The sequence below is a fragment of the Dermacentor variabilis genome, chromosome 10 (genome assembly GCF_050947875.1).
Source record: "Dermacentor variabilis isolate Ectoservices chromosome 10, ASM5094787v1, whole genome shotgun sequence".
Taxonomy (NCBI): Eukaryota; Metazoa; Arthropoda; class Arachnida; order Ixodida; family Ixodidae; genus Dermacentor; species Dermacentor variabilis.
In genome coordinates this window covers 133,316,596-133,339,525 of record NC_134577.1, presented here as the reverse complement: position 1 = coordinate 133,339,525, position 22,930 = coordinate 133,316,596, and the positions used below count along the sequence as shown (strand labels likewise).

Sequence of the window (22,930 nt, the reverse complement as noted above, 5' to 3'; positions counted from 1 at the left end):
GAACATCTTCATGGGACAGCTTGAAGCAGGCCTGCTGAAATCCTACCCGTTAAAACCCCACACCTATCTACGTTACATTGACGACATATTTATAATATGGGAACACGGCACAAGCGTCTTAATCGATTTTATTAGCCATTTCAATCGCTTTCACCCAAGTATTAAATTTACTGCTCACCACTCTCCTAGTCAGATCAACTTCCTGGACACGACGGTCCACATAGGAAAAGGAAAACTGAGAACGACACTTTACCGGAAGCCAACGGATAGCCAGCAAAATTTAGACTACAACAGTCCTCACCCGCGAAGCTACAAGTAAGGAATTTTTGCCGGACAAGCGAAACGAATAAGAAGAATCCGCAGCGAAGACCACGATTATATCCACCACCTAAAGATCTTAAAACAACGCAAGCGGAAAGGAACTATCCCCAAGTCGCTCTCGATAAAGCTTATGATGCCGCGTCAAGATTGGGGAGACAGCTAGAATTGGCGAAGAAACCGCCCACACCAGAACCTGACAGACCGCTTGCCTTTACACGAAAATTTTCTAATGCACTCCCGAACATAAACAACATCTTACGAAACTATCATCCAATATTATCAAGTAACGCACGTCTGAGAAAAGCGTGTCCGGATGTACCTAGGTTTACCTATGGCCACAACAGGAACATTAAAGACATGTTAGTGCACGCAAAGGTCAGCGAACAGCATTCCCGCGTAATAAAAACATGTTGTCACCCCAGGTGCAAAACCTGCGGGCACCTTCAAAGTGATATTAAAATTAATTGCACCACAAATATTTAAACACACCAAGTCAAATCTAGGTACACTTGTACAAATTCGGATGTGATTTATATGCTTGGATGGTCCTCCTGCAAGAAACAATATATCGTTAAAACAGGACAATCAATGAACGTCAGATTAAACGAACATCACGCGGACACAGCTAAAAAGCTTCCCAAAGCCGTCGCCAAACATTTCAACCAACCAGGTCATAACTCTGATGAACTTAAACTCTACATCTTAGAGTCAAATTTCCGTTCTGAACGAGAAAGAAATTACAGAGAATCATACCTTACCCATAAGTTCAAGACTCTGCAAGCAATTGTAACCAATAGGCATAAACGTTTCAAAGGGAGCATTATAATCGGTTCGCTATGGTAAATCTCAAGCTATAGAGAACAACACTAAATTTGGTTTCTTAGCTTTCTTTTTTTTTTCCTTTTCCGCGCTTTCTCTTTTCTTCTAGCCGGCGTGTCAGACGCCGTTGACACGCCGGTTAACATGCAGGCGTTAAAACGTGATTGACAGACGGCCGGTTCACTGGCCTTGTGCACAGCGCTCCTTTATTCTCAATTCGACGCGCTAACACACCTTCGCTCGTTGCCGCACCCACCCGCTCCCTTACACCCTCTCCCCTTTAGAAGAACCCCATACTGGGCCGAGGAAAGCATATGTCACCTCGAAGAAGGGAAGTCCACATGTCGAAACGTTGTCTCCTGCTTTCGCCTTGTACTCGTTTTGCTGAAGTAAATAACGGTCATATTATAGTTCCTGTGGGACTGCACCGATATCGATACTTATCAAGTTAAAAAGCTAGCGAGGCTACGAACTTCGGCGATATTGCGGCTTATATGGATTAGCACCGACGATACAAACAGAGTACGTGAGCGCGCGTGCCCAAGTGAGCCTTTTAAAAGGCAAGTGCGTGTGAGCACCGGAACCAGACAGTGAAAATCAGCTCCACCAGTACAGCGTGCCGCCGCCAGCCCCGTCATGAGCTGGTGCGCGGCGCGCATCGGGCGGCAACGGTGAGACATTCGGTTATGGACGAAAAAATGTCAAGGCCATTAGGGTCATTTTATTGTTGCTTTCGAAGCAGCGTTTCTAAATGGAAGTTGTAGTCCGTTCACTGAACCTGACGCATTCGTATTTTTAGTTCTCATGCGGGGAGCTACAGCCTACAGCGAACTTGTAAGGATGTCTTTATATGTGGATTACATGAGCTCTCTAAATTACTGAAAGCTGAACACGGGGGTGAAACAGCACCGAACGTAAAATTTCTACGCGCTAAGAGGCAGGCTCCAAAGCTGGCAGACAACACGTGTTGGTGCATGGGTGGCAACAGCAGAGAGTAACGGAACAATTAATAGTTTGCTGTGACTGGACCACTGCGATGTGAGGCTCCATACAGAATATTCGCAAGCAGGAAAATGTAATTAGGGCTTTGCGCGCGGAATATTATGTGCGCATTAAGAATTAGCTAGAAGTAGCATGCGGTACCATTGTGCATAGAAATACCTCTCACTGCTTTCTTGAATTTGCCGCAGGCATTAACAATGAAGTCGTTGTAAGGTTAAGAACTATTTCTTCCCCTTTGATGTACAGGGGTAGCCATGCCGGTACTAGGAACAGGAGATGCAAGCCAGTGTTTACCTGTTTTAGAAGGCTTGTCAGAGTTCCGATTATCCTATACTTTTAGTAGAGATAGAGTTACTGTAGTCACAGTGGGTACTAGCAGGCTTAAAAAGGCTAACTTAACCCGGTTGTCACAGGCAAGTTTACGAGGATTGGTAGAAATGGACTTGGGCTTATTCGCTTTGTTGAACCGTTTGCATCTACTGACAACAAATTTCTCCGTGATAGCGATTGCGTACTTCGCAGTCTTGTCGTCGTTCACTTACTGACCTTTCAGGGTGGCTCACTCACCTTGGCGCTTACTTGACATCGTAAATCTAAATATTACGCGCTATCATGAGAGATGTCAAGTACGAACTGGCTGGGTAATGGATTTTCGAGTGCTGCGCTTCAGCTATTTCATCCATGGTTCAAGCACCCTCAGTCAACTGTACAAGATGTAGGCACGGAGAACAGTTTTGCTTGAAGCTCACTGGACATCTGGTGGTGGTGGTAACAACTTTATTAACAATCCGGCAAATTCGTGGCCTGGGCCTAGGCCGCCCCTGAGGAGGTCCGGAGATCCTGTCTCCTCGCCGCCTCACGGGCTTGCTGGATGGCCCATAGTTGATTTTCGAGGTTTGAGCTGCGCAACGCGGTCGTCCATCACGCCGCAGCTTCATCTGGGGAAACTGCATTTTCTTCGCATATAACGTCACATTCCCAGAGAATGTGTCTAAGAGTTGCGTGAGCCCTGCTGCATAGCTTGCAGTTATCATCTGAGTAGATGTCCGGATATATCCTCCTGAGATGGACGGGGTTGGGGAAGGTCTTTGTTTGTAGCTGCCGCCAGTCTACCGCTTGGGCCCTGTCGAGTTTGGGGTTAGGGGGCGGATAAACCCACCTTGAGTTTTGATAAAATTTTGTAATATCGCAGTATCTGGTCATTCTGTCCCTCTCTGTCCATGCCTCCGTTGGATTTCCAACCCCAAGAGAGGATCCTTCTTCGCGGGCGCGGAACGTGAGACCTCGCGCTACGCGGTGGACCTCCTCGTTGAGGTTGGGTACGGGGGTGTCGGGGGACGTGTGAGCCGGGAACCATATAATGTGTCGTTCCTCCGTCTCCTCGGAGATGACATAGTTCGCGTTGGCTTTGAGTATAGCCGCAGCCTTCGGCGAAATTCTGCCTTGTGCATAGTTTCTGACCGCCGTCTGCGAGTCACTGATTACGTATCTACAACTGGGGTTAACGACGGCTAGGGCTATCGCCACCTCTTCCGCTACCTCGGGGTTTTTTACACGTATGCTACAACAACTGACCAATTGTTTCTCGGTATTGAGGACGGCCACTGCAAAAGCACGTCGATCCTCGTATTCTGCCGCGTCTACGTACAGCGCTTCCTTGTCCCTACCGAAGGCTTGGAGTGAAGCCTTGGCTCTACTCTCTCTTCGACCCTGATTGAATTCGAGGCTCATGTTCTTGGGTATATGAGCCACCTGCAGCTTTTCCCTGATCGCGCTTGGAAGGGATGTCTTGTCGCCGTGCTGCTTGTGATAACTTATCCCGACTTTGTCCAGGATACTCCTGCCCGTTCGTGTCTTCGCTAGTCTTTCGAGTTGCGAGATTTGGTGTGCTTCAATTAACTCTTCAAGCGTGTTGTGGACGCCCAGCTGTAGCAGCAGTTCCGTGCTGGTGCTGTCTGGAAGGCCCAGTGCCATCTTGTGTGCTCTTCTAATGAGGGTGTTCAGTTTGGCATATTCGGCCGCGTACCAGTTGTGGTAGGCGGCCACATAGGTAATGTGGCTAATAACGAAGGAGTGTATGAGTCTGACGACGTTGGCCTCCCTCATACCCTGATGTCTGTTGGTGATTCTTCTGATGAGCCTCATCGTGTTCGTGATCTTAGTCTCCAAATGCCTGACCGTTTCTCCGTTGTTACCGTTCGATTCTATGATGAGTCCGAGCACCTTAATCTGCTTCACCCTGGGTATTTCTTGTCCGTCTTTGGTGCGTATGCAAATTTCTTCGTATGCAGCATGCTGGATGTAAGCCTTGGGGGGTCTTCCCCTAAGCGTCGGGCGGTAGAGGAGGAGTTCCGATTTTTCTGGTAGCAGACGAGACCGGTTCCGACGAGCTACTCCTCCACTACCTCGACCGCGGTCTGTAATCGCTGTTCGATTTCTCCGTCGCTTCCCTCGGACACCCAGATCGTAACGTCGTCCGCGTATATTGTGTGATGCACTCCCTCGATGGCGTTGAGGCGCTCGGGGAGGCCGATCATAATGAGATTAAAGAGCATCGGCGAGATGACCGAGCCTTGCGGGGTGCCGACGCTGCCTATGTTCCTGTCTTCGGATGCGAGTTTGCCCAGCGTTAAGGAGACTTTCCTGTTTGTGAGGAAATCCTTAACATAGCTGTATGCTCGGTTTCCTAGATTGAGTGCGGCAATGCTGCGTAGTATGGCTGCGTGAGCTGCATTGTCGAAGGCTTTCTTGAGGTCTAATCCTAGAATGGCCCTGGTACCTGTTGTCTTGTTGTCGAGTATCTGGTGCTTGATTTGCAACATTGCATCCTGCGTGGAGAGATGAGCTCGAAATCCGAGCATGGTGTCTGGATACGCTTCCACGTCGTCCAAGTGTGCGTCGATACGGGTGAGGAAGGCGTGCTCCATCAACTTGCCGACGCACGACGTAAGGGATATTGGTCGAAGGTTGGCCAGATCTGGGGGTTTCCCTGGTTTGGGGATGAGCACCATTTTTGCTCTTTTCCACTGATCAGGGATGCATCCTCGAGTCCAGCAATCGTTGATGCACTTGGTCAGTTCGGAGATGGTCTCGTTGTCCAAGTTACGAAGGGTCTTATTAGTTAAGCCGTCCGGTCCCGGGGCCGACTTGCTGTTGAGCTTTTGCAAAGCGGCCCGAATTTCCGCCTCGCCAAAGTCTCTGTCCAGAGAGAAATTGGGATTTCCCGTGTATTCCCCGTGTTGAATAGTCGGGCTGTGCGGAGCGTATCTGTCGCAGAGTTCGGAAAGGATTTCTTCCTCGTCCTTGGTGTGTGTGTGTATTAGCTTGCGCATGGTTTCCCGATGTGTTGCCTTGGTCTTGGTCAGGTCTAGCAGGTGTCGGAGCAGGCGCCATGTGTGACCGGTGCCAATCCGTCCGTCCATCTCGTTGCAGATCTCATCCCATTGTTGTTTACTAAGAGTTTTGCAGTCTTCTTCTATTTGTTTGTTGAGTAACGCTATGCGTTTCCTCAACTTCCTATTGTGTCTTTGTTTCTGCCTCCTGGCTTGAAGCGATCGTTTGGCCTCCCACATGTGCACCAGGCGGCTGTCGATCTTCTCGACGGGAAGTTCTGGCGTCACGGTCTTTGTTACTTCATTGACGTCAGCCATCACTTTTTCGGCCCATTGTTGAATGTCTGTGATGGGCGCGTGCGTCATTCCGGCTCGATTCTTGCGGAACTGGTCCCAGTCCGTCCATTTGAAGGTTTTATTGGGTTCGACCTTTAAATTCTCCAATAATTTCGTTTCGAGAATTCTGTGGTCACTACCAAGGTCTTCGAACGTGTTATTCCAATTCGCTCCTCTTGCGTTCTTCACCAATGTTAGATCGGGCGTGGTGTCTCTTGTCAGCCCTGTTCCCATTCTGGTGGGGGAGCTGGAGTCGGTGATGAGGGTCAGGCCTGTTTCCTGTATATCCTGCCATAAAGCCTTGCCTTTGGCTCTCGTATAGGAATAGCCCCACGCTCCGTGCGGGGCGTTAAAGTCTCCCCCGATTAGTAGGGGATGGGAGCCATCTAAAAATTTTATTTTTAATTGCGCATTTAAGTATGGTTCCACGCATTTTGGTTTGTTTTGACACTTCTGTTCGCCATGTTGCACTTGGCAAGAACGTAGTCAGGCGAGAGAAGACATCTAATGCAGAGCAATAAATTTGACACGTAACTGGTACTCAAAGATTGAGGTGTCGCACCTAAAGGAATCAGGTGATAATGCGTGCGTCAGGACGAACAACCTAGTAAGCATGCGCAAGTGCACTGACGCCGGCAGGCGCGTCTTGGTGTCGTCTGCTGTGATACTGTCCGGGTACCCGCTGTGGTTTCTCAGTGGCTATGGTGTTGGGCTGCTGAGCACGAGGTCGCGGTTTCCAATCCCAGCCTTGGCGGCCGCATTTCGATGGTGGCGAAAACACCCATGTACTTAGATTTAGGTGCACGTTAAAGAACCCCAGGTGGTCGAAATTTCCGGAGTCCTCCACTACGCCGTGCCTCATAATCAGAAAGTGGTTTCAGCACGTAAAACCCCATAAGTTATTCTTTTTTAAATACTGTCCGGGTGTTGCAGACCAGTGTTGTGGTGCAGCCAATTTTACTTGCAGAAGCACACGGCAATTTCTGCACAGCAGCCTCGCGTTTGTTCAACCGGCGTATCCCTGAACCGAAGGGTAAGCGTCGACTCGAGCAAGCTTCGAGGGAGTCTCGGGCATGACAAGAGGGTCCGTATCGTTAGACCCTGGCGGAAAGGAAGGTTTGCTGGCATCGATGCAGTTCATTCGGCTGAGCATGACCAAACCGCGGACGCTTTACAAACGGCATAAAACGCCTGTTTGGCTTTCCCGCGAATGAAATGCGAATTTAACTGCGCAACACACCTTGCTCACAGCCTGTGTAGTATGGTTGCGTGCGTCATGGTCGCGCAAGAGCGCTGGGCTAAGGTTTCTGGGTGCGCACAGTGAATGCGATGTCGCAGTGCAGACGTATGCCTAGCAATGACTCTACGCGGAGGTAATGTAGTGAAAACTGAAGGATTACGTAAAGAAGGGCAGACAAAGCAACGAACGCGATTTCTTCTGTTGGTGTGCGTTCTTTCCTGCCCTCGTATAACAAGAAAGTCAGACAAGTACGCTACTGCAAACTGGAGACCAAACACGCAAGCCGCAGTGCGCTCTTTCTTTAGCTATCATACACCCCTTTATAACTTCATCTCAATAGAGCAATAGCGCAAGGGACAGGATAACCGGAGGAAGCATCGCGTGCACTGTTACTCTATTACGTTACGACGCATACGAACCAATCCAAGCAATTGTTTCACCTGTATAAATACATCAATATGATGTAGAGATGATTACTTATTCTTGGGTGCTTTTTCTTCTCTTTGCTGGCTTCATTTTCGCTGAATACAACTCCTGCGTGTTCTGCTTAGCAGCACTATCGATCGAGTGAAAGTCATTACAAAACGATGAGGCCTCCTAGTGCAAGTTGCACGCCACTAGGAAGAAGCAAGGTTGCGACGTGCTGTATGTGGATGTAGTAATCAGGAGGATGTGTGCTGCCATTATTCGACTCCTTCACTTCAGTCTGGCGCAAGAGGTTCCTCTGTTTGCAGTGAAATGAAAAGCCTGAAGACTGTAACGTGCTCTGCTCACGCTTTATTGGGAACAAGGCAAGGCACGTTTTTTTTCCCTCTCAGCACCCCAAATTGCGGAATTGTTGGTGCACAGCAACACACAGACGGAATACAATAGAGCTGTGCCTAATTTCCGGACACAAGGTTTTTGCGACATCGTATACCCGACACTTTGTTTCAAACAGGCGCGCAGGTTTTGCGGCAACGACACAGCCCATTCACATAGAATATCTACATCATCGCCGCCCAAGGCGCAATATGAGATAAGATCTGGTGCGATGATGTTCAGATAATAATTTTGCTAATGTGATCGGTAGTAATTACCACCAACTCCTGATTGAGAACACACATACCTAAAGTCAGTCAACCTCGAGAATCTCCTTTATGCTGAAACCTAAACAAAACAGGAGGCAACCTCGAATTAAAACAATAATCACTGAATCTGGCAGCAAATTATATAGGCGCATCGAAACGTAAATTTTTGTAGTAATCAACACAAACAGCTGAAATTACCACAAGTAGCAAAGGGATCTCTCAGTGTTGTGTGAACTTTTTTATGTGAATAGCTTTTTTTTCTGCGTCAATGAAATAGTTGTCGCCCGTGCTGCTATTTTGCATAACATGAAAAATGGCAATAATGTACACCTAAGAATCTATCTACAATTTCTCAGCCCAATGAAAGAATAAACTAAGTTCATAATTACAAACTCGCATGAAGCGCATACAGCAAGAAAGTGCAAAATTGAGCAATGAAGTTTGCATTCAACACAGAAAACAGCTCAAATGATGAAATAAAGGAATCTGCGATATACACAGGTGCTAATGCATGTAAAGATATCAGATCCCATCGTAATAGATGACTCGCGTGAAGACATCGCAAAGCAACAAAGCTTGAAGTTCATCTTCACATTTCAGGGCCCCTTCGTTGGCCTTTAACAGTTGCTGCACACAATGATGTCACGTCACATCATGTCATGTCAGGATACAGAGATCAGAGTCTTTTATCTGATGGAGCAAGCGTCTGCGTGATAAATCGCTAAGGTTGAACTGTATGGTGAAAAATGCAAGAAACAATGTTGATGGCACCTGCATTCTGTTTTAACTTTCAAAAATAAAATGAAAAATTGTTGAACATGGGAGGTTCAGAATTTATATGCCCCAAATTGGGCCTTGGTGATGCATCTAGTAGTACGGTAATAGCGGCTTCGCTTGGCCAGTGGAAAGGAGACATCAGCAGGAATCAGAGTTATTCAGTGATGCACTTTGTGTTCACTCGCCCTTCAATAAAATGGCGCTTGTATACGTCATATATAATTTCTGGGTGGACACAACGTTCGGACAAACGATAAACAGCCGACGCCTACAGTTCAGTGAGAAGTAAGTCATAATGAAAATAATATAAAGCGGCTTGAGATCACAGAAATGCATCGCGGAGACTCGGCAAGAAAATATGAGAACAGTCAGGAAGTGATAATTCAAGAAGAAGTAGCCACACCAGCTACCGTTTTTCTTCCCGAAGGCCTCCCGGGTCGTGGGCATTTTTGTAGTCTCTAACAATCGGGCTTCTATGGGGGCGGCCATCGCACGGGACGGAATGGATGTCGGCGAAGGAACCTCCGCCTTCTTGAATCAGCGAAGCTTGCTGTGCTTGGGAGTAGCCAATGCGCAGGCCACTTCGTAGAGTAAGCGGTACTGGTTCTGCAGGGAGGTAGATTCCAGGTTAGTGTGCAACACAAAAGAAAGTCGCAGTTTTGGCCCGAAGCAGCAATTGCGATAGCATATTTGCAGAAGCTATACGAAATATGAATAGTACTTTTGTCGGCCGTATAAACCTGGAAACATTCGCTCGTAGCTGAATTAACGAGCATGGTGTCTGCGCGAACAAGCACCCACGAACACATCACACTCGATAACAGCGGACACTCGCAGGCAAAATACAGGTGCGAGCAAGCGCGGCAGCAGCAGAAATGAAGCGACATTGGTGCTGCGTATCGCTTCAACGCAAGAGCGGCGAGAACACAGCACGCACGAAGATATGAGCCGTCTGCAAATCCCTTTCAAGATACGGCGCACGTGACAGTGCGAAGTATGCACTTGTTGGCGGAGTCGAAGCCGCCCCCCCCCCCCCCCAACCTCCGTCCGGCGCTGCCTCCCCACTTTCCTCCCATCACGCGCGAAAATTAGCCGCGATCGTCAGAACCCCTTGCGCTCGGTCGGGAAATGTGCGGTTACTGCGGGAGAACAACGGCGCCTCCTCCTCCTTCTCTCTCGTCGGCGTTTCGCGCGACAATCTCCGCTCTCCTCCTGAACGCGCGCCAGATTGAGCCACGATCGTCGGCTTTCCTCGCGTGCTTTCACTCACAGCATAAGACGCGCGGGGATCAGCCTTGATATACGAAACATCACGGCTACGGCAAAAATGTCTCGAGTGGGAATCGCAATAAAAAGAAGAAAAAAGAAATACGGCAAAACTCATCTCACGATGACTTTCCACGGTATGTGAATAGCAATAAAGCAACGTAGCAACAAATGATATTCCTGAAGCCACGTCTGTTTAACGTGTCAAGTGGTAATTCTGAGACTGCCGTTGTTTCGGCTATATACCTCATAAATGTATCCCATCGTCCCACTTTGGTAAGACACTCGCTTGCCAAGGTTCCCCATGAGCATGGAGGGATGACGACGACCATATCAGGCTGTGCACTGAAGATGGAATCACGAAGGAATGATGTTGATTCGAACGACAAACGCATATAACGATAATGGCATGAAAAGAATGAGATTTGGTTCCTAAATTATGACGATGGTATAACGATGACAACATGACAATGACGACATGAGGACAATGAATTCATTACGACGAAGACGACAATGCCGTGACGATGACGGTGTGACTAAAACCGGCTGAACAAGTGGGAATGATCAAGATGGCAAGACGAAGACGACATGACGACGACGGTATGACAAATGCTGTTTGATCGTCGCTTTGTGACGACGAAGCAGTGATGACGTTGGCGTGAGAATAACGGCATAGTCACGCTTGAATGATGAAAGCATGATTATGGTAGAATTATGAGCAAGAATGACGCCGATGGATTGACGAAGGTAGTATGACGGCGACGGCCTGACAATAGGGCGACGATACTGAAGTGATTTGCGATGGTGAAACGACAGTGTGACGAAGAGGTGACGGCGTGACAACGACATGACGAGGATGGCGCAAAGAGAATAGTACGTTTAAGTTCAAATGATGACGATGCAACGATTACAACGGCATCTCGACGATGTTATGGCAACAAATCCACGAGACGACTGTGTGACGACGATGGGCTCACGATGATGGCTGGACAATGACGAGTGCAATGGCGTAATGGTGAATGTATTATGAAACCTGTGTGAAGGTGATGGCCTGACGACGACTGCACGATGATGGCACGACGAAAGTCTAACGATGACACATGACTCTGACCCCATGACAGCTCAGGTTCCTGAACCTGCCTTGGCATTTCCGCCCCAAACATGTAGGCTGGGCATACCTTCATAGGGGAAAAAAAAAAGCTTTGCTAGATTACTCATCTGTCCACTCCAACATAATAAGGAACGGGATATTCACTCCCTGTATTAAAGCGGCCATCTCGACGTCTTGCCCACATGCAATCAACGAAAGCTTTGCGTCCCAGGTGGAAATTCTGAGAGCGAGTTGCATGTAATTGTGGGAGCGTGTGGGAGACTGGCAAGGTGGATAAAGGCAAGGTCGCGGTCCAAACTCCTGGAAACAAACCGTCGAAATGTGGCCGTTTTACCATACGTGAACAAATTGGCACATGGCCTTAAACATGGCCTTAAACAGGTAGCAAGGCGTGACCACATTCCGAAAGTGCTTTCCGCACCTCGAAAGTTGACAGCAATCTGTTCACAGCTGCACAGGCAGAATGAAGAAGGTGGCAAAAAGAAAAACAAAGAAAAAAAATGATGCAGTATCAAACACACAGCCCCGTTGGTTCCTTGTGCCCGGGGAGTTGTGTATAAGTTACCATTATCCTGTGACGCATTGTACATCGGCCAAACTGGACGATGCGTTAATGAAAGATTAGGAGAACGCCGAAGATTACTTAGGGGACATTCCCTTGCTTAGCTCCATAAACATGGTAGCTCGTGTGGCAAGAACGACACGCAAAACAAGATCCAATGCAAACCGCTTTTCGACAAAACAACAATTCCATTTAGGCACAGGGATCACCTCGTGCATGAGCTCATGGAAGCCTTCCATATGCGGATCAGCGGAGATAAGTGCGTCAGTCAGACTTCCAGCCGCTCTTCAGACAGGAAGTTTCGGTTCCTGGCCAACTCAATCGGGTACATGTTTAAGGTGCTAGCCTTTTTTTGTTCTGTCTGGATTTTGCTATTTATTCGTGCATGAGTTTAGGGTAAACTTCATTTGTGAGTAAGCGCTCGTCCTTGTCTTTTCTCGGCTTATCCTCGTGCCTCCGCGCATGCGTTTTCTGTATGCACTTCAACCAACTAGCGCAACTATTTGCTCCCCTTCTAAACGAGCTGCCCGAGCAGAGAGTCAGTGCCACCACCGAGAGCACCTTGTCCTTCAGAACCGAATTCCTTGGTATAATATATCGCTAATTCAAAACACCTAAATAGCAGAACTGCGAGTCCGCCTAGTTGGCACAGATTCATCTTAAAACTTTTTGTGCGTAAATAAACAGGGACAAGGAATAGAAGAAACACAAGGACGAGCGCTAAATGGCTGCGAAAGAATTTCGTATTCGGGAGTATCATAATGTGAAGAAGCAGGAGCTTGATGTAGGCGAGCTCGTGCAACATACCTGAAGAGAAATCTGCGGAGTATAACCAACCCTTATGTATAGGTTTAACTGATTACGAGAAAGCGTCTGATTCAGTCAAAACCTCAGCAGTCATGGAGGCATTATGGAATCAGGGTGTAGACGAGCCGTATGTAAATATACTGAAAGATATCTATAACGGCTCCACAGCCACCGTAGTCCTCCATAAAGAAAGCAAACAAATCCCTATAAAGAAAGGCATCAGGCAGGGAGATATGATCTCTCCAATGCTATTCACGGCGTGTTTACAGGAGGTATTCAGAGGCCTGAATTGGGATGAATTGGGGATAAGAGTTAATGGAGAATACCTTAGTAAATTGCAATTCGCTGATGATATTGCCTTGCTTAGTAACTCAGGGGACTCACTCCAATGCATGCTCACTGACCTGGAGAGGCAAAGCAGAAGGGTGGGTCTAAGAATAATCTGCAGAAAACTAAAGTAGTGTTTAACATTCTCGGTAGAGAACAGCAGTTTACGATAGGTAGCGAGGCACTGAAAGTGGTAAGGGAATACATCTACCTAGGGCAGGTAGTGACCGCGGATCCGGATCATGAGACTGAAGCAATCAGAAGAATCAGAATGGGCTCGGGTGCGTTAGGCAGGCATTCTCAGATCATGAACAGCAGGTTGCCATTATCCCTAAACAGAAAAGTGTATAATAGCTTTGTCTTACCAGTACTCACGTACGGGGCAGAAACCTGGAGGCTTACGAAAAGGGTTCTACTTAAATTGAGGACGACGCAACGAGCTATGGAAAGAAGAATGATGGGTGTAACATTAAGGGATAAGAAAAGAGCAGATTGGATGAGGGAACAAAGGCGAGTTAATGATATCTTAGTTGAAATCAAGAAAAAGAAATGGGCATGGGCCGGACATGTAATGAGGAGGGAAGATACCCGATGGTCATTAAGGGTTACGGACTGGATTCCAAGGGAAGGGAAGCGTAGCAGGGGGCGGCAGAAAGTTAGGTGGGCGGATGAGATTAAGAAGTTTGCAGGGCCACAATTAGTACATGACCGGGATATTTAGAGAACTATGGGAGAGGCCCTTGCCCTGCAGTGGGCGTAACCAGGCTGATGGTGATGATGACTTGAAAACAGCGCTAAAATGACGCGGACTATAAGAAGAACTTGTACGACAGACAGGGAGCTATTGACAGTCGTATGTTTTTTTTTCTAGGCTGCGTCTTTTAACGCTGTTTTTTCTTCAAGTATCCTAATTGTCGGTGAAATTTTATATGCTCTTTCTATATTTTGGTCGCAGTGTCGTGAAAATTGCCACCCTGTAAAAGCCCTAAAGGGCTCACAGTATTGAAAATAAATAAACAAGCAAACAAACGCATAAATAATTCAGCTGTGGGTAGTTTACGCAAAATACGAGATCATTTCTAAGGGTGTGTTAAAAAAATGAAGGTTAGGGAAGTCAGTGGCAACTAATTAAAAATAATTTACGATCTCAATAAGAAGGGTGATGGTTTGGGCTAGTTGATTTCCCATGAGACTGTGTGGTGCAGCGCGGAGCGGGACATGGAAAAAAACATGGACATGGATATGGGACATCGGAAAAAACGAGGACAAGCGCTTACTGCAACCTGAAATTTTACTGTCTGATACAAGAAAAAACAACATAAAATATATGTATAGAAATAAAACATAAACAATAAACATGAGAAACCAAGATGTCATCACGGCTAACTGGTCGCGCTGCCATTTTCTAAGACTGCCTGCCAGCTCCCTTCGTGATAAGGCCTCGGGTGGCTCACTGATGCGTGGGCATACTTCACGTGCCATATTAGCCGACTCAGCGATGCCGCGTGCTCGATTCCCCCTTTGTGTGAGGATTACTTTTGTTTTTCAGCACAGAGGGGTGCATCCGCATGCGCTGCAGAATCCCCTCGAAATGTATCGCACGCTACGTAGGTCACAGTGACATTTCTAACGGTCGTCTGCGTGAGCATGCGAATAATGTTTAAAATGTAGAGGAAAGTTACCCTGAATGTTACCCGCATGCCCTGAATTGCAGCGCATGCGGATGTACCTCTCTGGTTCGAAAAACAAGGATAACCTTCCCAGAAAGGGACGATCGAGCGCGCATCATCGCAGAATCGGCTAGCATGTAACGCGAACTAAGCCCACGCATAAGTAAGCCATCCCTGGCGATATCGCGGAGTTGGCAGTAACACAATGTCAGTGCGACCAGTGAGCGGTAATGGGGTCTTTGTTTCTCCTCTTTATTGTTTATGTTTTACACACACACACACACACACGCAAACACACACACACACACATATATTTTATTTATTTATTTGTTTCCACAAGCAAGGAGGTACATGGTTGTGGCGGAAAAACAAGGGGAAAAAAGCTGCGGATATATATATATATATATATATATATATATATATATATATATATATATATATATATATATATATATATATATATATATATATATATATATATATATATATATATATATCCGCAGCTTTTTAGTCGCTTTCCCTCTGTTCTTCCTATATAGCCCCTTGTACAAGACAATCAAATTTTAGTTGGCAGCAGGCGCTTGTCCTCGCTTTCTCCTGTCCCGCTTGGCGCTGCACCACACAGTCTAAGTGAGAAGCAAGTATTTCTCGTCTAGCTGGTGCACAACCGCAAAGAAGTAGGCTTTGACTTGAAACAGACAACGTCTATAGGAACACACACATACTGCCTGCGCCGTTTATTCATGTATTCGTTTACTGCAGTCGCCTTTGTCGCACTAAAATGTACTTATTCACATTTATGATCTAGTAGCTTCGCCACAACCGCCTGAAACTTCAGCTACCAGCAGCCACTGCGGTGAATCTGGTGCATTACAAAACTTGACTTTGTTGCTCCACTTCGCTTGCGGGAGCAACACAATCTGGCTCTGAAAAAGAATAGTTACATTATAGCGCTCATTATTTATTTGGTTATCTGAGTGTAACTACTGCACAGCCCACTTTTGAGATACTGAGCCGAGATTAATTTAGGGACTTATCGTGGTCAACACTAAAAAAAAAAAACATGAAGCCTTTTGAAGCTTATCTCGTCCCTGAAGAATACTCGACATCTATGTTGCATGCATTTCCTTCCTTTGACACTGCGTGCTCGCTAATCTGCTGTCATGAACGCTGTGTCATGCAGTTCATGATTTTCAAATAGAAGGCGTGTAGCGTTAAAGAAAGTAAACGCCCGCATTATAGATGACACTTACTATGGCTATGTTTTTCTGCTTACACTGGCTAGACGAGTGTAGGTAGTGTGGAAAGTAGCCGTCTTGTTGTTTCCGTGTACAAAACGTACCACCGCCCACTTGCAGGAAAAAAGTAATTGTAGATGAGAACTACTTCCCACACCGAAGTTTTGATGAGCTTAGGTTGCAGAGGGAATACAAAGATGTTGGCGTTCAGAACGAGTAGCAGCATTTGGTCTGCGACTGTCGGCGATGTCGGTACACATAACTATACGGCGACGACAGCGAAGCTTTGCTGCAGGGACGGCATCGAAGTGTTGTCGTGAATGTATGCCATTGAGGAAGGTGAGCTTATTCTCCAAGAAAAAAAAATGACCTTACTCCCGGACAGTGTGTATACCGATAGGCTCTAAGATTCAGCTCTGTATTATATACATAAACAGGTCGTTTTCATGGGGTGTATACATTCGCGATGTATTTAGCGGCAGTTTTTAAAGATTTCTTGCTGAAAGAAAACTAATGTATCAGCTTTTAGTGTTCAGGCGAGCGAATATATGCAGCCAATGGGTGCGGGCGAAGTGCAACGTCTGCTAATGCGGAAGCGCAGCCTCTTCCGATTGACTGCATTCCAGTCAGCCAAGTCTAGCACAACACTTCATAGCTTATGCCCTGCATTGAAACACGAGCCTCCACCAAGTAGAAAAGAAAAGCCATATTGTTTGCGGACGAGCTAAGCCTCAAAAGGCGGATGATCTCCTTTCTTTTTTTGAATGTGTAGCAGTGAGCTCTACTGGAGGACCGTCACAGCGCTGCAGCACTTCTCTGAATAAGCGTGTCAAGAGGCTTCTGTCTCATTATTACCACCGCTTACGTACCAGGCAAGGCAGGAATGTGGGCCTGTGCTGTCGCACTGTGCGGGCCGCCATGAGGATGTCGGCGTGGCGCTCGGCCTTCAGCTGGTCTGCCAGGAAGGACGCCGCGCAGAAGAGGCCCGACGCAGTGGCTCCGTTGCTGCGATACGAGAACAAGGCTGTGGATATGGGAACAGCAGAACACGCGTTCTTTCCAAAACTCTGAAAGCTCAGGAGGAGTGCGTTTCCCCCCCTTTCTTCTCTATCCTTTTTTTACCACCCAATGGGAGTCACATTGACAAGCGCACTTCCATAGCATTTTTACGATGACCATGTTGCAGATATTAACAGATGTTACAAAGCTAAGTGTCGGACTCGTTCTTTTTTTATTTCTCGAATGTCGTCGGTGATTCTATAGCGAGGGAACGCTGTCTCATCAAATGGCATGCACGACGCAAATAGTGTTGCAGATTATGACACGCATGACAGCCCAAACATTTACGCTGGAACATACGACAAGTCATGTAAATATCCGACCCACTTGAGCCATAGCTGACCTTCCAAAAACAGACGGCTGTGCTTGCCGCTATCATAGTGATTTGAGTGCCACTTCAGTTTTTTCGGGACAAGTTCAACCTATAAAGATTTAAATTCCTGACATAGTCCTAAATTCCTCAAATAGTTTGGGTACTTTGCAATTCTTCATTCTCACTGCATCATCATCGTCATCAGCCTATCTTATGTCCACTGCAAGACGAAGGCCTCTCTCTCCCTGCGATCTCCAATTACCCCTGTCCTGCGCCAACCAATACCAACTTCCGTCTGCGAATTTCCTAATTTCATCACCCCACATACTTTCTTGCCGTCCTAGACTGCGCTTTCTTTCTCTTGGTACTCGTTCTGTGACCCTAATGGTCCACGGGTCATCTCACCTACGTATTACATGGCCTGCCCAGGTCCATTTGTTTTTCTCTTAATGTCAATTAGAATATCGGTTATCCCCGCTGGCTTCCTGATCCACACCACTCTCTTCCTATCTCTTAATGTTGCGCCTAGCATTCTTCGTTCCATCGCTTTTTCTGCGGTCCTTAACTTGTTTTCGGGCTTCTATGTCAACCGTCGAGTTTCTGCCCACAAGTTAGCACCGGTACAATGCATTGATTGTGTACACGTTTCTTTTCGAAGCTAGTGTTAAGCTTCCGGTCAGGATATGGCAATGTCTGGTGTATGCACTCCAACCCATTTTTATTCAATTGAATTGCAGCACTGGATCTTGACACGGACGTGAAAGAGGACAGGACGCGCTTTCATGTCCATGTCAAGATCCAGCACTATGACTTCAATTGATGCAACGAACCAACCAGCCCAAAAATCTACACTCCGTTTTTATTCTTGTACAGATTTTCTTCTCATGATCAGGCTGTCCTGTGAGTAACTTACCAAGGTAAACGAACTCCGCCGACTCTAGAGACTTACTGACGATCCTGGAATCTTGTTCCCTTGCACGGCTATTGATCATTATTCTTTGTCTTCGGCATATTAATCTTCAACCCTTTTCTTACACTGTCTCTTGAGGCCCTCAACCGTTTGTTGTAACTGGTCTGCAGTGTTACTGAACAGGATCATGTCATCTGCAAACCGAAAGTTGTTGAGATATTCACCGTTGATCCTGACTCATAGAGTGATGTGGTGGCGTAGAGGTAGAACATCCGCCTCGCGTGCAAGAGGACCGTGGTTTGAGTCCCGCTGCCGCGCAATTTTCCACCGGATTAGAAAAAATGCGCGTGTTGATAAGATTGCACAAACAGGCCTGGAGTGTGGCCTGAGCCCGGCGACCAGAACCGGTAACGCACTCCCTCACCAGAGCAAGATTGGCCACCCTGGTGCAGCACTTGGCCACAACCTCCCATATGAACACAACATTAAAACCCCGGCCCTCAGTCCCCAGCAGCTGCGAAGCAACTGACCACGGCAGCGGTCAGACCTGCGACAAAGCAGAGGGTGCTAAGAATCCCTGATTCAGGACAGGCCGCCATTGGAATCTGAACCTGGCAACGTTTAACGCTACAACGTTATCTAGTGAGGCGAGTCTAACAGTGATGTTGGAGGAATTAGAGGGCAGTAAATGGGATATAATAGGCCTCAGTGCAGTTAGGAGGACGAAAGAAGCATATACAGTGCTAAAAACCGGGCCCGTCCTGTGATACCGGGGCTAAGCGGAGAGACGAGAACTAGGAGTCGGATTCCTGATTAATAAGGATATGGCTGGTAACATACAGGAATTCTATAGCATTACCGAGAGGGCGGCCGGTCTTGTGAAACCTAATAACAGGTACAAATTGAAGGTCGTACTGGTCTACGCCCCTACGTCCAGTCGGGATGACTAGGAAGTCGAAAGCTTCTCTGAAGACGTGGAGTCGGCGATGGGTAAAGTCAAAACAAAATACACTGTACTGATGGGCGACTTCAATGCCAGGGTAGGCAAGAAGCAGAGTGGAGACAAGTAAGTGGGGGAACATGGCATAGGCTCTAGAAATAGCAGGGGAGAGTTAGTAGAGTTTGGAGAACAGAATAATATGAGGATAATGAATACCTTCTTCCGCAAGCGGGACAGCCGAGAGTGGACGTGGAGGAGCCCGAATGGCGAGACTAGAAATGAAATAGACCTTATAGTCAGCGCCGACCCTGGCATCATACAAGATGCGGACGTGCTTGGCAAGGTGCGCTGCAGTGACCAATGATGGTAAGAACTGGAATTAGCCTAGACTTGAGGAGGGAACGGAAGAATCTGGAACATAACAAGCCGATCAATGAGTTAGCGGTAAGAGAAAAAATAGAGGAATTCGAGATCAAGCTACAGTACAAATATTCGGCCTCAACTCTGGAAGAGGACCTTAGTGTTGAAGATATGAGCGACGATCTTAAGGCATCATTAAGGAGTGTGCAACAGAAGTCGGCAGTAAATCAGTTAGACAGGATACCAGTGAGCTATCGCAGGAGACGAAATATATAATCAAGAAACGCCAACGTATGAAAGGCTCTAACCCTACAGCTAGAATAGAACTGGAAGAACTTTCTATGTTAATCAACAAGCAAAAGATAGCTCACATAAGGAAGTATATTATGGATAGAATTAAACATGCTCTCAGGAACACAGGAAGCCCAAAAGCAGTGAAGAAGAAACTAGGAATAGGCAAGAATCAGATGTATGCGTTAAGATACAAAGCCGGCAATATCATTACTAATATGGATGAGATAGTTCAAGTGGCTGAGGAGTTCTATAGAGATTTATACAGACACGTGTACTTATCTTTATCGGGCGACCACGTTTCGCCGGCTAACAAATGTTATCTCACAGGGCGGGACGCGCCTGCATGTGTCCGAAGTTTCTTTAAAGTTATCGATGCTTCTATCCGCTGTATGTTGTCGCCGAACCCTATGTTATCTGATTTCATCGCCTGAAGCGAATGGTGTAGAACTTTGTGGAAGGCACGCGGGTCCCACCGATTAGTCTGGAACATTCGACGATTGATGTATAAAAGCCGACGCGCTTGACCCGTTGATCCGATTTTCGATGATCGCCCACCGTGTTCCCGGCTGCCGTTGTGCTACAAGTTTAGTCTGTTTTTGTGAGCACAGGTTCGCCCAATTAAAGTAAGTTTTGTCTTTCACAGTATTGCTACTGTGTTCTTCAACGTCACCACCACGTGACATCTGGTGGAGGTGTTTGTGTGTTCATGTACCGAACGCCCGCGCAAAGCCGCGATCCAAGCAGGAAGCAGGATCCAACCAACATCGCCCAAGACCAGCGTGCTAGCCGCCGACTGCAAGGACTGCCCCCGGAGCACGGACTTCTACGTGAGACGAGCAGGAAGATTGCCACAAAGTCCACTCCAATGGCAGCCCCAGCGTCTCCCGTCGTGCTGCATCAACCCAGGGAGCCCCCGATGTTCCAAGGTTCAACATTCGAGGAGCCGGAAACCTGGCTCGAGATGTATGATAGGGTCGCTGCATTTAACAGCTGGAACAGCGACGACAAAGTGCGACATGTCTTCTTCACATTGCAAGACGCTGCCAGGACATGGTTTGAGTACAGAGAAGCCACCTTAACGACCTGGTATCTTTTCCGAAGCGGCTTCCTGCAGACATTCACAAGCGTCGTACGCCGAGAACGAGCACAAGCACTACTAGAAACCCGAGTGCAGCTGCCTAATGAGACCACCGCGATTTTACAGAAGAAATGAGCCATCTATTCCGGCACGCCGACCCGGAAATGTCCGAGGAAAAGAAAGTCCGGCTACTGATGCGTGGTGTAAAGGAGGAACTTTTCGCCGGTATGGTACAAATCCCACCGAAGACTGTCGGCGAGTTTCTTCGGGAGGCCACTAGCTTCGAGAAGACACTGGAAATGCGGAACCGACAATTCAACCGCCCCACGAATTCGACAAGCTACGCCGGAGTTCAGTCACTGGCCACCGCCGACCTGCGCGAGACTATCCGAGTGGTCGTGCGGGAGGAGCTACAGAAGCTGTTCCCGTCATCACAGCCTCAAGTGGCTTCGATTGCCGACGTCGTACTTCAGGAGCTCCAAAAACTCGGAGTAACCCCTGAATCGCCGCAGCCTCAGCCGCAAGCGTTGACATACGCCGCTGTAGCCCGCCATCACATTCCCCCTCCGCGCCCGCGGCGGACACAGGAGCGTTTTTACTGGCCCAGAATGCGGGACACAGTCAAGCACTACGTCGCCAATTGCCCAGTACACGGGCCCATTCATCATTGTAGATCGCTTGAGTGACTTGACGTACACCCGGCGACGAAAGTTTACGGACCACGGGATTTCCGAAAACGTTTAATTACCGAGCAGCCTGCAGCAGCAGCCAGTAAAACTGCACACGACAACGCCGTTAGCATATTCTAGACGAAGTCCGAAATGCAAATACCAGACTGCGTTTCGAGGTTGCGGAGATATTCAGATTTTTGTCAGGTTTCATGGTCCGTAATATTTTCTCGCCGGGTGTACGTGGTGGCACTCCTCACGTCCGTTGGTCGTCGGTCTAGCCGGACCCAGTTAGTACATGTTGCTCGTCTAAAGCGGTTTCACCCTACGCTTTCCGAGTGATTTGGACTTGCCCAGCGGGCTTCGTCTGGCAACCGGGGAGTCCTACGGCATGAGCCGGGCGTAGAGAAGAGGAGGAAGACGTTAGCTGGCGCAGCCTCGGGACGCCATCTTGATTTTACCATCAACCCCGCCCCTTAAATAAAGCCGGCTCAACATTAACCGCAATATATATATATATATATATATATATATATATATATATATATATATATATATATATATATATATATATATATATATATATATATATATATATATATATATTGTAACGACGAGGGATCGACGAGTATGCGTAGCAGCACCGCCAAGAAACGCACTTTATCAGTCGTCCAAGGGAACAACAACAACGTCTTCGTTTTCCCCGCTTCACCTAAAAACCCGCGCTACTTCAGCGTCGTCCCCACTGGCGCATACCCGCTGAATTATGGTTCTGCGAAATATAGTTGTGACAATTGCTCCCCCTTTAGAAAAGATCATCGTCCCGATGATAGAGGCTTGGAAAGCAGCGGTAAAGAACTGCGCATTCTTGGCAGTCTTCAGAGTACGGCTTCATACGCAACACGTGAGCGACCTCGGGTAAATGCCGTCGGCGCTTTGAAGAGTGCGAGCTGTCTGGAACGACTTCGTAGTTGACGTCACTGATGCATCGGAGAACTATGTAGGGCCCGAAGTATTTGCGTAGGAGCTTTTCCGAGAGCCCACGCTGTCGAATAGGTGTCCAGACCCACACTTTGTCGCCGATGTTGTATGTTACGGCTCTGTGCCGAAGATTGTAGCGTCTGGCGTCACTGTCCTGTTGTTCGTGGATTCGCAGACGCGCAAGTTGCCTAGCTGCCTCTGCTCGGTGTCTTATCTCTTCAGCACCCGTCTCGTTGTCGTCAAATTCAAGAGGGAGCATTGCGTCTAATGTTGTTGTAACCTCACGGCCGTATACGAGACTGAAGGTCGTCTTGCGAGTGGTCTCTTGACGAGCCGTATTGTACGCGAAGGTGACATAAGGTAAAACGTCGTCCCAGTTCCTACGCTCTACATCTACATACATGCTTATCATATCAGCCAATGTCATATTGAGTCGTTCTGTCAGTCCG

General features: G+C 47.5%; 1 protein-coding gene across 4 annotated transcripts in view; it reads right to left on the bottom strand.

The window, feature by feature from the left end:
* Nucleotides 1-7,803: 7,803 nt before the first annotated feature.
* The window catches only part of LOC142560968 (receptor-type tyrosine-protein phosphatase kappa-like), a 586,354-nt gene continuing 571,227 nt past the window's right edge, over nucleotides 7,804-22,930 (bottom strand). For 2 of the 4 annotated variants that reach the window (XM_075673412.1, XM_075673413.1), the window contains 2 exons: nucleotides 16,748-16,883; nucleotides 15,398-15,566 (listed from right to left, as the gene is read on the bottom strand). In XM_075673412.1, the coding sequence (XP_075529527.1) occupies nucleotides 15,438-15,566; nucleotides 16,748-16,883 (265 nt within the window). In that variant the 3' untranslated portion in view covers nucleotides 15,398-15,437. Of the gene's footprint in view, nucleotides 9,504-15,397; nucleotides 15,567-16,747; nucleotides 16,884-22,930 lie in introns of those variants that run through there. The other 2 variants (XM_075673410.1, XM_075673411.1) reach the window with 2 other exon arrangements.